General features: G+C 44.3%; 1 protein-coding gene across 2 annotated transcripts; it reads right to left on the bottom strand.

The window, feature by feature from the left end:
- Positions 1 to 9,011: 9,011 nt before the first annotated feature.
- On the bottom strand, positions 9,012 to 12,465 carry LOC147958075 (uncharacterized). 2 transcript variants are annotated; one of them, XM_087536157.1, is made up of 7 exons: positions 12,313 to 12,465; positions 11,796 to 11,902; positions 11,659 to 11,700; positions 10,906 to 11,336; positions 10,455 to 10,676; positions 10,070 to 10,361; positions 9,012 to 9,487 (listed from the first exon to the last, which is right to left on the bottom strand). In XM_087536157.1, the coding sequence occupies exons 5-7, from the start codon at positions 10,500 to 10,502 to the stop codon at positions 9,429 to 9,431; spliced, it is 399 nt and encodes a 132-aa protein (XP_087392283.1). In that variant the 5' UTR covers positions 10,503 to 10,676; positions 10,906 to 11,336; positions 11,659 to 11,700; positions 11,796 to 11,902; positions 12,313 to 12,465; the 3' UTR covers positions 9,012 to 9,428. The 2 variants fall into 2 exon arrangements, with proteins under 2 accessions (XP_087392283.1, XP_087392282.1); XM_087536156.1 differs by having other exon boundaries at positions 10,906 to 11,700.
- Between the last annotated feature and the right edge of the window lie 3,039 nt (positions 12,466 to 15,504).

Below are 15,504 nucleotides of genomic sequence, written 5' to 3'. Positions count from 1 at the left end.
AGTGTGGGATTGAGGGATCCAGGTTTGAAGCCTTTGCTCTTCAGGAAGTCTTTGATCGTATCATACCAAGCGCGAGGAGCTTGTTTGAGGCCATACAGTGCTTTGTTTAGCTTGTACACCATATCAGGATGTTTTAGATCTTCAAAGCCAGGAGGTTGTGCGACGTATACTTCTTCTTCAATCTTGCCGTTGAGAAATGCACTCTTCACATCCATTTGATATAGCAAGATGTTGTGATGGTTAGCATAGGCTAGCAATATGCGAATAGCTTCAAGCCTAGCCACAGGAGCAAATGTTTCATTGAAGTCAATCCCTTCAACTTGAGTATATCCTTGAGCGACGAGACGTGCCTTGTTTCTAACGACTTGACCATGCTCATCTTGCTTGTTTCTATATATCCATTTTGTGCCTATAATGTTATGCTTGTGAGGGTCAGGACGCTTGACAAGTTCCCAAGCATTGTTCAGCTTGAACTGTTGAAGCTCTTCTTGCATAGCTTGAATCCATTCAGGTTCCATAAAGGCTTCAACAACTTTCTTGGGTTCTGTTATTGACACAAAGGCAAAGTTCCCACAGAAATTTGCTAACTGTGTTGCTCTTGAGCGAGTAAGTGGACCAGGTGCATTGATGCTATCAATGATCTTCTCAATCTGTACTTCATTTGCAACACGAGGATGAACTGGACGAAGACTTTGCTCTTGCTGATTATTGTCATTATTGGGAGGATTGTCTTCAGGCTGAGCATTGTCTTCAGGTTGGTTAGGTGCAGAAATGATAAGTTCCTCTTCAAGCTGTGCTTTAGAAGGCATGATTTAACCAGTTCCCATTAGCTTGATAGATTCGCTGGGTGGAGCTTCGTCTAGTGTGCTTGGCAGGAGCTCTCTTTGTGAACCATTGGTTTCATCAAACCGCACGTCCACAGTTTCGACGATTTTGTAAAGATAGAGATTGAAGACTCTGTAAGAGTGCGAGTCCTTTCCGTAACCGAGCATGAAGCCTTCGTGAGCTTTAGGTGCAAATTTTGATTTGTGATGTGGATCCTTGATCCAGCACCTAGCTCCAAATACTCTGAAGTAACTGACATTTGGCTTCTTGCCAGTGAGGAGCTCATAGGATGTTTTATTCAGAAGCTTATGGATGTAAACACGGTTGATGACATGACATGCTGTATCAATAGCTTCAGGCCAGAACTTTCTTGGTGTCTTGTATTCGTCGAGCGTTGTTCGAGCCATCTCAATGAGGGTTCTGTTCTTGCGCTCTACGGTGCCATTTTGCTGAGGTGTGTATGGAGCAGAGAACTCATGAGTGATTCCCATTGTATCCAGATAAAGATCAAGTCCGGTGTTCTTGAACTCAGTGCCGTTGTCACTTCTGATATGCTTGATCTTGACGCCATAATTGTTCATGGCTCGATTGGTGAAGCATCTGAAGACATCTTGCACTTCAGTCTTGTAGAGAATTATGTGCACACATATATATCTTGAGTAATCATCAACAATGACGAAGCCATAGAGACAAGCAGTTGTTGTGAGGGTAGAGTAGTGAGTAGGGCCAAATAAGTCCATGTGTAGCAGCTCGAAGGGTTGAGATGTAGTCATGATTGTCTTCGAGGGATGCTTGGCCCTCGTCATTTTTCCAGCTTCGCAGGCACTACACAAATGATCATTCTTGAACTTGATGCCCTCGATGCCTATGACATGCTTCTTCTTGGCGAGAGTGTGTAAGTTCCTCATGCCAGCATGCCCCAGCCTCTGATGCCAGAGCCAGCATTCTGAAGCTTTTGCAAGAAGACATACGACAAGCTGTGGACCTTGCTTTTACCAGTGTCAGCAAAGGTGATGTGACTCTTGTCAGATGGACGTAAGGTTGAGTCCATGAGAAGACTTCGATCTCCAGTCATATGATTAGTGCATCCTCTGTCCATAATCCATTCTGAAGCATGAGGTGTCATACCCTACAGTACAGTCAGGGGGGTAGGCCTCACCAAGAGATGTGTGAAGCATAAACATTTGACGGGCAAGAGGATTATTGAAGCTCAGATCAAGATTAGGACTGATAGGATGAATGTCAAATGATTCAGGAACAAAATACATAGTGAGACCATTTGGGCATTTGATCTTGTGCCCTACAAGATGTTTTAGGTCCCCAGCAATAGCATCAGATGCCTTTGATTTTCGGCTGGAGACCTTTCCCTGCAAAAAGAAAGTTAATTCTTCTTAACCACCCACATCTTCAGGGGTGGCTTAGAAGCAATGAGTCTAAGTGCAGCATCTGAGAACTTCGGCTTTGGAGCCCTAGCAAATAGCCTTGCAGGAGATGAATGATACTCATATGAATAAGCAGAAAAGTTCTTAGTTCTATGAACATAGCGGTTTGAAGACACGCACTCATATTCATAAGTTTGAGTATGGTTTCCCTGCAAAACATTGGCATTAGGGTGACTCAGGTGAGTCATGTGTCTTCTTCCCAGGTGGTGTCATGATGACATTCACGGGAAGATTCTCAAGACAGCTTTTGGGAGCCAGATCTTCTTCATAGGTGGCCCATTCCTGCAATTAGTACCAATATACCTGGCAAACACTTCACCATTCTAATTCTTGAACTGCTTATAGTTTGCATCAAAGGATTCATCAATGATAATAGGGTTAGCACAGGTAAAGCCAGATAAGGTGGATGGATCCACTGAAGGTCCCTTTGCAGCAACCCATGTGGTTTTGGGGTACTGCTCAGGCTTCTAGTAGGAACCATCAACATTCATTTTCCTCTTGAACCCAACACCCTCTTTCCTAGGGTTTCGGTTCAGAATCTGCTTTTTGAGGACATCGCACAGTGTCTGATGCCCTTTCAGACTTTTATACATCCCTGTTTCAAGCAATGTCTTCAACCTAGCATTTTCATCGGCAATAGTAGTGGTATCCTCCATAGAGGGGTTAGTTACCACATCAGTAGTTGAAGACAATGCAACAGTAGCAGCAGTAGAACATTCAGCAACAGAGGTAGCGTTGTCACGCTCAAGGCATTTTAGACATGGTGGTTCAAATCCATCCTGAGCAGGACTGATCTGTTGAGCGCGAAGTGACTCATTCTCTCTTTGAAGATCTTCATGAGCCGCTCTCAATTTCTCAAGCTCTTGCTTCCTTTGAAGATAATCATAGGAGAGCTTTTCATGAGTGGTTGAGAGCGTTTCATGACGACTTTCAAGTTCTTGGTACTTGGCATGAAGATTTTTTATGTCTTCAACTAAGGACTGTGAACGGGTCATTTCCGCGTCCAACAGGTCATTGCTTTTGTCTAACAGTTTTTGAGTATGTTCCATAGCTTTTTGTTGTTCAGTTGCAATTTTAGCAAGTGTTTTGTAGCTGGGTTTGGATTCACAATCAGAGTCATCTTCACTTGATGTTTGAAAGTAAGCATCATGTGATTTTACCTTGGCACCACATGCCATGAAGCAGTAGGTGGGAGCAGAGTCGTCCTTGTCATTAGCGTTAGTGTTGGTGTGGAAGTCATTGTCTTAAGTGTTGAAGATGGACTTGGCAACATAGGCGGTGGCTAGAGCCAGACTTGCAACACCAGGGTCGGACTCCTCCTCACACACCACCTCCGCCTCCTCAGAAGCAGACTCCTCCTCTGAATCCATCTCCTTGCCAAAAAAAGCACGAGCCTTGCCAGATGAGCTCTTCTTATGAGATGAAGACTTGGAAGAAGAGTTTGAAGATTTCTTCTTCTTCTTGTTGTCATCAGAATCATATTCCTTGCTCTTCTTCTTCTTCTCATTGTCCCAAAGTGGACACTCAGAGATATAGTGTCCAGGTTTCTTGCACTTGTGACATGTTCTCTTCTTGTAGTCATGAGTGGAAGCTTCATCATTTCTTGAGCTGGATCATGAAGACTTTTTGAAGCCCTTCTTCTTAGTGAACTTCTGGAACTTCTTCACAAGCATAGCAAGTTCCTTTCCAATGTCTTCAGGGTCATCAGAACTGCAGTCAGATTCTTCTTTAGATGAGGAAACAACTTTTGCCTTCAAAGCGCGAGTTCGGCCATAGTTGGGACCATATATATCTCTTTTCTCAGATAACTGGAACTCATGTGTGTTAAGCCTCTCAAGTATATCAGACGGATCGAGTGTCTTGAAGTCAGGGCATTCTTGTATCATGAGGGCAAGGGTGTCAAAGGAGGTGTCAAGTGATCTCAGTAGTGTCTTGACGATTTCATGCTTGGTAATCTCAGTGGCGCCGAGAGCACGAAGCTCATTTGTGATGTCAGTGAGGCGATCAAACGTGAGCTGGACATTTTCATTGTCGTTTCTCTTGAAGCGATTGAAGAGGTTGCGAAGAACACTGATCCTTTGATCTCTCTGGGTTGAGACACCTTCGTTGACCTTGGACAGCCAGTCCCAGACTAGCTTTGATGTTTCCAGAGCACTCACACGACCATACTGTCCTTTGGTCAGATGACCACAGATGATGTTCTTGGCAGTAGAATCCAGTTGAATGAACTTCTTGACATCAACAGGAGTGACACCTTCACCAGTCTTGGGAACGCCGTTCTTGACGACATACCAGAGGTCGACATCAATGGCTTCAAGATGCATGCGCATCTTATTCTTCCAGTAGGGATATTCAGTTCCATCGAAGACGGGGCAAGCAGTGGAGACTTTGATTATCCCTGTAGTCGACATAGCTAAAACTCCAGGTGGTTAAACCAAATCACACAGAACAAGGGAGTACCTTGCTCTGATACCAATTGAAAGTGCAAGTTGTCGACTAGAGGGGGGTGAATAGGCGATTTTTATGAAAGTCTTCAAAACATGGAAGTTTCGAAGACAAACAAGAAATGATCCTATTAGTATGCAGTGGAAGACAAACTACACTAAGCAAGCCATAGTCAAGATTCAATTAAGTGAGACTACGAAGACAAATAGCAGCTAGGTAGTGAGGATCAGGATGGAAGATGGTATGAAGCCAAACAACAATAGTAGTCAAGCAATGAAGTCAAACAGGTACATCAAACATGCAATGACTTTACGAAGACAAACTCTAAGTAAAGAGAGGGAGAGGATAGAACCAGTCACTTGTTGAGGACACAGGATTTGTTGGACCAGTTCCAGTTGCTGTGACAACTGTACGTCTGGTTAGGGAGGCTGAGATTTAACTCAGAAGACCGCGTCTTCACCTTATTCCCCTTGAGCTAAGGACACCCAGTCCTCGCCCAATTACTCTAGTAAGTCTTCAAGGTAGACTTCCAAACCTTCACAAACTTCGTTCACCGGCGATCCACAATGACTCTTGGATGCTTAGAACGCGACACCTAACCGGCTGGAGGATTCACAGTCCTCAAGTGTAATAAGTCATCAGGTCACGCGGGCAGAAAGACTTCAGTGATGCCTAACACTCTTTGGCTCTGGGTGTTTGAGCTTTATCCTCGCAAGGATTTCTCTCTCTCAAAGGCTTCGGAGGTGGGTTGCTCTCAAACGACAAAAGCTGTGCACTAACTCTGAGCAGCCACCAATTTATGGTGTAGGGAGTGGGCTATTTATAGCCACTAGGCAACCCGACCTGATATGTCCGAAATGACCCTGGGTCACTAAGGAACTGACACGTGTTCCAACGGTCAGATTTCAAACACACACGGCAGCTTTACTTGGGCTACAAGCAAAGTTGACTCATCCAGCTCTGGATAAGGTTTGCTCTCATTGTCTTCGCTCGAAGACATAGGATTTGGGTTGAGCATCACTTTAGTCACTCTGACTTTGTTCACTTGGACCCCACTTAACAGTACGGTGGTTCCTATGACTCAACAAAGAAGAAAAGGAAACAACGAAATGACTCAGTCTTCGCGCTCCATAGTCTTCACTCAATGTCTTCTCATGTCATAGTCTTCAATATGAGTATCTTCTCATACCACCATTGTCGTCAATGTCTTCATACATTTTTAGGGGTCATCTCTGGTAGGTAAACCGAATCAATGAGGGACTACTACCTGTGTTATCCTGCAATTCTCACAAACACATTAGTCCCTCAACCAAATTTGTCGTCAATACTCCAAAACCAACTAGGGGTGGCACTAGATGCACTTACAGTTGGTCAGAAAAAGGCTAAGTTTACCCAAAGACAAGAAGCAACTAGAAATGATGTCGAAAGGGCATTTGGAGTTCTTCAGGCCCGTTTTTCAGTTGTTCATGGACCTGCTAAACAATGCGATCCGGAGACCTTGTGGGAGGTTATGACATGTTGTCTGATCATGCACAACATGATCGTCGAGAATGAGGGTGAGGATGCTGCCGCAACTCTTGAATTTGAGAACATGAGTGATCCTATCCAACTTCTGGACCAGAATTCAACCACATTTGAGGAGTTTATTCAAATGCGTCAACAAATTCGGCATCGACCAACTCACGAGTAGCTCAAGGAGGATAACAATGGGCGGTGAAAGGGGACAACAATGTTGGGATATAAAATATTTGAATTTTTTTAATTTTAACTAGTGCCGCATGCACCTATTTGAACATATGTGCCCTTTGCATGCGGCTCTTGATCGTGCGGACTGGAAAAAATAATCTATCAGGCCGGATGTATGCGGCTATGATTGGATGGCTGCCTCCCGCATCCGTGTGCCCTTTGCATGCGGCTACTTGATCGTGCGGACTGGGAAAAATAATCTATCAGGCCGGTTGTATGCGGTTACGATTGGATGGCTGCCTCCCGCATCCGTGTTCGCGTACTGATATGAATTTGATATGTGTTCGATATTTTGATGGTATGTATGTTGTGATTCCCTTAGTGGTGTCATGTGAACGTCGACTACGTGACACTTTACCATATTTGGGCCTAAGAGAATGCATTGTGGAGTAGTAAATAGATGGTGGGTTGCGAGAGTGACAGAAGGTTAAACCACCGTTTATGCGCTATTCCGTAAGGGACCGATTGGACCCAAAAGTTTAATGCTATGGTTAGAATTTATTCTTAATACTTTTTTCGTAGTTGCGGATGCTTGCGGGAAGGTTAATCATAAGTAGGAGGTTTATTCAAGTAAGAACAACACCTAAGCATTGGTCCACCATATCAAATTATCAAAGTAGCGAACACGAATCAAACCGAGATGATGAAAGTGACTAGATAAAATTCCCGTGTACCCTCAAGAATACTTTGCTTATCATAAGAGACCGTTTTGGCCTATCCTTTGCCTCAAAAGGATTGGGCTTACTGAAAACTACTTGCAGACATCCCCTTACTGAAAACTACTTGTCATTTCATTTTGCTCCTCGTTGGGTTCGACACTCTTACTTATCGAAAATAGCTACAATTGATCCCCTATACTTGTGGGTCATCATGTCTCCCTATGCACGCCCCACGTGACTCTCATTGGACCTTGGTGAAGCGTATTCTCCATTACATACGTGACACCATGTCCTTGGGACTCACCCTGACGGCCTCCGCCTCCACCGACCTCGTTGCCTACTCGGATGCCGACAGGGCCGGCTGCCCCGACACTCGGCGCTCCATGTCCGGCTATTGTGTCTACCTTGGGCCCTCATTGATCTCCTGGTCATCGAAGCGGCAGCCCACGGTCTCCCGCCCCAGCGCCGAGGCAAAGTATCGAGCCGTGGCTAACGCCGTGGCCGAGTGCTCTTGAATTCGTCAACTACTCCAGGAGTTGCTCTGTGATGTTCACAAGGCCACTCTTGTCTACTGTGATAACGTCAACGCGGTCTACTTCTCCGCCAACCCGGTGCACCATCGACGTACGAAGCATATTGAGCTCGACATTCACTTCGTGTGCGAGCAGGTTGCCCTTGGCCGTGTTCGAGTTCTGCACGTTCCGACGTCGCAATAGTTTGCTGATGTGATGACTAACGGATTGCCTACTCCCGTCTTCGAGGAGTTTCGGTCTAGTCTCCGTGTCTCCGACGACGCTTCGACTGCGGGGGGGGGGGGGGGGGGGGGGGATGTTGAGTATATATTTTGTGTTGCATGTGTATTCGTGTTGTGGCCCACCTCCTAGTCCTGTAAAGTTGAGTTTGAGGCTTACTCTGTATTATATATATGTGCACCAGCACCCCATCAATACAACGACTATTGTATTGCAAACTCTCCGTCTAGAGGGACGTTAGATCGCGTGAATAGATTGTCGAGATTGTTTAGATCTGCCCCCACTCGTGCTTTTATAGGGGTAGAAGATAGTAGATGAATGAAGTGATGTGGTCCTTCACCTCTAAATCGAAAGGTTTTTGTTCTTTGTTGTGGTCTTGCTTACAATTTCGACAAAATATAGGTGGAGTAAAGAATCCCTTCTCCAACCGTTGAGTCTCTTCACCCTTAGTCAAACTTTCGTAAGTTTGGCCATGTATATAGAAAAATATATTAACATCTACCCCCTCGGTCTCTAAATATAAGACTTTGTAGAGTTTAAATATGGACTACATACGGATGTATATATACATATTTTAAAATGTAGATTCACTCATTTTGCTCTCTATGTAGTCTGCATTGGAATATCTAAAAGGCTTTATATTTAGGAACAAAGAGAGTATCAGACTACAACATCAAATAGCTCTCCTTAAAAGGCACAGCATCAGCCAAGATTTGAAGGGAGTTAACAAATGCCCTTCGTCGGCGCAGGATCGAAGGTAGGAAGAGCCCGAGAAGACCTTGTTCCAACATGCCATGGCCACCACCGCCTTGTATGTTGCCAGAGAAACAAAATTCAAGGAAAGAAAACTAGGAGGGGGACTGAGGCAGCGGCATGTAGAAAAGCTTTGGTGGCAGCGACTAGGGTTGGGAACCCCAGATAGAGTTTACTTTGGGGCATTTGCTTAAGCACGTTAGAATTGGAGGGTGGTAGATCGTGATTGCAGCCATAATATTGATCCGCATAACTAGAGGAATTTACACTATATTATGATGTATTGCTCACAAGTGCGTGCTGATCTACACTATCTGAAAACTAGTTTTTTTTTGAAAACTAGTTTAATTATCTTGCCACTATTGACGATTAGTCCACAACTCTCAAGCGATGCCTTGTTGACCACCATGGTCAACATTTGTTGTGTTTCCCCAAACTCATATAGTGCGAACAACTCATCAAGCTGATCAATCCTTTCTAAACAAAGGCTGATTAACCTTCCTAAGTTACAAGTAATGTAACAAGCATAGCAATTTTGACTTGATTTTTATATGGATATACAGAACTCCTTTCGTACTTCAAATCGCAAAACGAGCTTTTAGAACAACAATTGTGTGTATGCCTCTGTTCTTCACCATCACCTGCATCCTTGGTACTAATGCCTTCAGTTCACTTCCCTTCTTGAACTTTTATCTTACGAAAAGAAGTGTTCTCTACACTAATGTTCCAGCTTGTGCAGTCAGGTCATTCCTGGCTCCATCCAGAATTTTGCATTCCTCTGCTCCTCCAAACTAGCATTGTCAGCTTCATTTTCCTGCATCATTCCTTCTACACGTTTTACTGGGTGGCGAGATTTCTGCACCATCTGCATCAACTAGAAATTTTCAATAAATCATATTTACTGAACAGAGCACAGCACCAACTCAAATGATTTTGCATGTACAAAATATAAATGCGCTTTCCCATCGTCAAGACATAAGGCTTTGAGGTGGGACGTTGGGACCAACGCCATGTGGAAGGAGAAATAAACCGATTATAGTAGTTGTTTTATTAATATTTTTTACAAACCTAAAATATATTATTGAACATGATTAGCAACTAAAGCATACTGCATATTGAAGCAAGCACTTCAGGCCATCGATGTGTCTGAGAGTTTAGGGAAAGAGCTTAGGATTTCTTATATTCGTCAGCTTTTGAAGTTTAATAACACCTTGGCCCATATGACATGCTTCCATCATCCAAACTAGACTACACAGCTTACAGTAACTTCAGAGTTTTAGCGCTTTACTGATATTCTTCACAATCCACACAAAAATGTACACTGAAGAGTACCATGTTTTGACCTTGTTGATTGATTTTGAAGACTTCAACCATGAACTGATTAGCATATACGACATGATACACTGTCTTCACCAAGATCACACAACCAAGAGCTCAGTATTCTTACCTGTGATATGACATTGTTGGTTCGGTACTTCCAGGTCTACTGCTAAGCATGTATGGTCAACTTGCTGCATGGAGTCAACGCCATTTGTTGCAGCTTTCTCCATCACATCTTCGGTTTCCAGTGCTGCTTCAGCCTTCTTAAGCAAGTGGCGCAATTTCAACAGCACTTTGTCCACGTATTCACGGAAAGCAACAATGTCATCATAGATTTCCGAGATTGTGTCCCTGTCTAACAGATCTTCATATTTAGGTGCATCAAGCTTGATCAATTTAGCCTCCTCACGCGAGAACATCTGTAAACAAACATATACTTCAGTCTTCAGCCCAAATGAAAACTTTCCAGCATATGCATACTAAAATTTTGCAGACAAGAAAGTAAGATTCACCTCGAAAGCTTTGTCAAGTGGAAGAATATCAGCATTAGGATCGACCATTGTCTTCAACGCTGTTGCAAGTTTGACTAAATCCCAATCCTTTGCATCAAATAAAGAAATGGCCTTCAGATGCTTATCAAGACCAAGACTTCTGCGCAAGAACTTTGAATGTTCGTTTTCACGTAAATCAACATGATACACCTTGAGAGCCAGCTGAAGAATATCTTCATTAATCTGGATAAAAAATGAGCATTTGCTTAATCACTGAAAGGAACATGAAAAGGCAAAATTTTCTATAAGATGACTTGAACAGATTGAGTTCCTATGAATGCCTTTCATCACTGGTAAAGTGGGGGGCACGATGGATCAGAAAGGAGCATTACATGACAAGATAGCAATAAAGCAGAAAACATTGCATACTACTCCTATCAGAAAAGAGAAGGACAAAGCTTAGTAAGCTCACCCACTCTTGCTTGACATTATCAATGCCGTGTCAAGATAAAAGCATATCCAATCCTTTGCATATGAGGAGCTGGTCCGCTTTTGTGAACACAGATTGTTCTTGAGGGATTAAAAGAGGCATGAGATTCTGCATACCCCACATAATCTCCCTCACTATGTCATTGTACGAACAGGCTCGCCTCTGAAAAGAGGAATGGGTTATATTGTACTGTTGCATGTGCATGCATGAACAACTAGGGAGCTTTACACAGTTAGACAAACCAGATTCTCTTCGAGAATTGATTTATATTCAAGGCTTCCAACAATGATTAGTTCTCCAAGGAGGCAGTACTTGCAGATCAGTGAGATCATTCGGGGGCCTACTCGCCTGGTGGTGAGGTTGATGGCATCAGACTTATCCTTGAACCTACGGAAAGTATGCATCTTGAGGAACTGAGGAACAAGGGCAAAGCATGATTAGAGAGAAAAACACAAAGCTTACTCGTAATTATGCAATGTGTCTCCGTGAGATAGGATTGTGGCATTCTTAGCAACAGTATATCATGTGTGAGACTGAGTGGTCGAAATTAGTTTTGGGGTGTGCACACGTTCATGCACAATAGTATCATGTCTGCATGCTAATTAAGCTCCTAAATGATACTAGCGTACATACATAGATATAGTCTTATGAACTGATTTAGCAAACCCTAGAATGGCGAGTTTCACTCTAGTCTGAAGTGAAAGAAGAGGAAATAAAAATGGTGTCATGACTAACAAGTAAGTGCCAATAGTTGCCCACGAAGTAGGTCCAGGTGTCCTGCAGGGAAAGAGAAGAAGGTTAATCCATGGGACGGTGCTTGGCAATGGCATCATCAACGACATAGAAGAAACAAGAAATCACGTGGTGGTCACCTCAATATCTTTGTGGAGGTAGCGCATATCAAAAGTGAAAATTGCGAAGCCGGATGGTGTCTCGAATAGCATCTTGCAAAACCCTAGATTCTTCTTTTTATTTATTACTGGTAAATGGATGAAGCAAAACACAGATCAATCAAGCAAAGCGTAAGTAAGTAAGCGGTGGATCTGGGACTTTGGATTTAATAAATCCATCCAACTTTAAAAGGGTAAGACGTGAATAATCTGGGACTTTGGATTTAATAAATCCATCCAACTTTAAAAGGGTAAGACGTGAATAAAGTAAACAAAGATGTGCCGGCCCTAGCTAGCAAACGCATCGGAATGCAAATCGGGCACCCGCGATAATCGCCTCGCCGGTCCGGCTCACAACCCAATCCGCATGTACACCGAGGCAAAGGCTCGGATCTAGGTTTCATTGCTTGCCCTAACGATTCCAGATTTGCTCCGGCACAGCGTTGGAGAGAGAGAGAGACGCCGGGCGAGGGTAGAGGGGATAGTTGAGGCGACTTACGAAAGTTGGTGACGGGCGGAAAAACAGGGTGAGGCATGGTGGTCGATCGCGAGCATCAGGCAGAAAGGAACGAAGGAACGATGTGCGGCGGGGTGGGGAATCGAATCGAGTTATATTAGGGAGGGGAATTGGTATTTGGTAATTGGAGCGGAGGGCTAAACCTTCCCTTCTCTCGCGAGGAGTCCCAGAGAAGGAACGCTCGATCGAATTTTTTTCCTTTACTTTTTCTTTTTCTATTTTCTGTTTGTTTCTTTCTTCCCTCTATTTTTCCTCGGAAATGTTAACACCCACACGTGTGGGCGTTGACCATCTTGACCACATGCATCCATCACCGTCCAGTACTATATGCACGAATCTTGGCGCAATCTGGCTGATTTTCTGTGCCACGTAGGACAAGGCGCGTGTGTGGTGTGTGACATAGTTCGCCTGCACGTTGGTTGCCCCCCCTCCCCCGCGGTCAGCGGTTGCCACTCGGGGGCGTGCGGTGGAACTGCTATGCGCCCGCACGTCACGCGCCGACCGTGGTTGACGTCAAACACGTCGCGCACTTCGCCCGCCTCCCCCTCACGGTTCCATTTACTCATCCCCACAGTTACTCGCACAACCCACTTCACATTTCAGACGATTGGAGGAGAAGACGAGGGGAGAAGGCGACGGCGGAGGCGGAAGAGTCGACGGCGTTCGCGGCCGTCGGTGGTGCTCGCCGGACCGGAGCGGCTTCGCCGGAGCGCCTACAGATTGAAGGTAATGCTCGCTCCCACTCTCACAATCCTTGCCTGCATTTTTCTCCCCTTCCCTCCGTGTTCGATGCTTTGCTCGAGATTCGTAGAGATTCAGGCGATTTGGCGATGCGCCGGCATTCCCGCCGGTGGCGGAGTCCTGTGTTTGCCGTTTTCGGTGGCACTGGGCAGTTTTGTCGCCGCCGCAGTGGCGGTCTCGCCGGCGTGGTTCTCCCTGTCCGAAGACACACACTGGTTGTGCCTTGGGATTGGGCCGTTGTTTTCCGATATGATAGTTGCGCATTGCTTCGAATTGGTATTTGCGATCAGTTCGGGGAGAATTTTGGGGATGAATTTCAAGTCATTATAGTTGCCATTGAACCCTAGATCTTGTTAGTTGTTTTTCAAAATGTAGTATGAAGGCAAACGTGGTGGTTTGAGTAACTATCATGACTGTATGGCAACTAATTTCCTGAATGACTGTGATAGTTGCCACAAACATGCTTTTCCATGCGGTAACTAATTTCTTGAATGATTGTGATAGTTGCCACAAACATGCTTTTCCATGTGGCAACTAATTTCCTGAATGACTGTGATAGTTGCCACAAACATGCTTTCCATGTGGCAACTAATTTTTGCTGAATGATTGTGATAGTTGCCACACTGTAGGAATGGTAAAGTGTAGTAAATCGGTAGTCACTGCAGTTTCAGCAACCAATTGCACTAGATGGCAACTAATCTGCACATCAACTGTGTCTGTTGCCACTTGGATAGTATATTCTTGTGGCAAATAGACTGTGAACACACTGTGGCTGTTGCCATGTTGTAGACAGGATAATGTGGCAAATTGGCTGCATAACATGGCAACTAATTTGCACATCAATTGTGCCAGATGCCATATATATGCTTTCCATGTGGCAAGTATTTTTCTGAACACAGCATGTCTGTTGCCATGTTACAGTCAGTATAATGTGGCAAATTCATTGTACGGCAGACGCAATTTTCGTGTTTTGCCATGATGACTTGTGATATCTGAACACACTGTGGCAATTTCAGGTTGTTCATTAGATGTTTTTCATCGCTTTTTTGAATTCTGTGTTGCATTTTAACATGACAATTTCAACCTAGCACATTTTTGCCATTGAACACATGGCAAGTCATTGTTATATGAGGACAAGGTGTGAGCTGCCACATCTTAGGTTTGTGCAGTGGAGGATTTTGTGACTTTCTTTCGTGCTATCTTGTGCTAACATGGCAACTTCAACATTTTCTTTTTAAGTGCATTTATGATATGTACATTTTTTTCAAATGTAACCAATGTGCTTAATTGCCACATTTATGTTTTCGACAATCATAGGGGGGTGCGTGCGTGTTCATGTGATATTTTGCATTCACTAGTTGACATTTTCACTCGAGCCCATGCGGCAAGGACATTCTGTTAGGTGGCAACTGCTTACTTCCTGCATTTTCATTTTCACCGTGACAATTTGGTCTGTTCTTACCTCAGCAGAATGGCTCGCGGCGATCATCAAAATGATGATGATGATTTCATGGATCCACCACAGCAGAATCGGGCAACTGGACGGAGAAAAGAGGGCGATGAGGTAACTGTCCACACACCCTCTTCCTCCTGCATATGTTATTGGTTGCCACCTCGAGCTTGCAGTCGTCTGTCATGAACTAAAATTTCATGATAGTGAAAACATGGCAACAACTGATCATTTGTCTATTTTTTGCAGAAGAAGAAACGTACTCGCAACAGGGCCTCCCAGGAACGAATGACTTCATTGACTGACAGATTTACCAATGATCAGAAGGGAGCTGCTGCTGAGATGGGTATGCAGGCTCTGATGAATGTCTGGTGCATGAATCTAGTCAACCCTGTATGCGACTGGCTTGGTGAGATTTACGACCCCGCCTCTAGGGAATTTGTGATTCCGGGACATGGAAGACTGCCGTTGAACGAGGAATCCGTGTTCTGCACTTTGGGTGTGCCCCGTGGACAAATCAAAGTCCCGTATGAGGTCAATAACAAGATCGAGGAAGCGTTGTTCCCCCGTTTGTTTCCTCGGTTGGAATCCATGCCGAACACGTCTGTACTGGCAGATTCGCTGCAAGCCATGACAACCCATGGCGAGGTTTTCAAGATGAAACTACTCATGTACCTCATCTCAGCCGTTTTCGCGCCGACCACTTCTCTTCGCCCAAGCAACAAATGCTTCCCCATCCTGGTGAATGATCTATCTTTACTACATTATTTTCCTTCAAGTTTTTTGCTCCGATGTCATGTGCAAGCTAGTCACTGCCAGTGTTTTTTGATGTTTTTTTCCATTTGATTTCTGATGCGGCAACTCGTTGTCCTGAAAATTGTGCGGTGCAGGCAAAACTGAAAGATGTGAAGAACATGAATTGGTGTAAGTTCATTGCCGACTTCCTGCATGATGCATTCTCAAGCAAGATGTACCAGAAGGGT

The sequence above is a fragment of the Triticum urartu genome, chromosome 7A, assembly GCF_056163025.1.
Source record: "Triticum urartu cultivar PI428250 chromosome 7A, HENAU_Tu73, whole genome shotgun sequence".
Lineage (NCBI taxonomy): Eukaryota > Viridiplantae > Streptophyta > Magnoliopsida > Poales > Poaceae > Triticum > Triticum urartu.
This window is presented reverse-complemented; position numbering and strand designations above follow the sequence as displayed.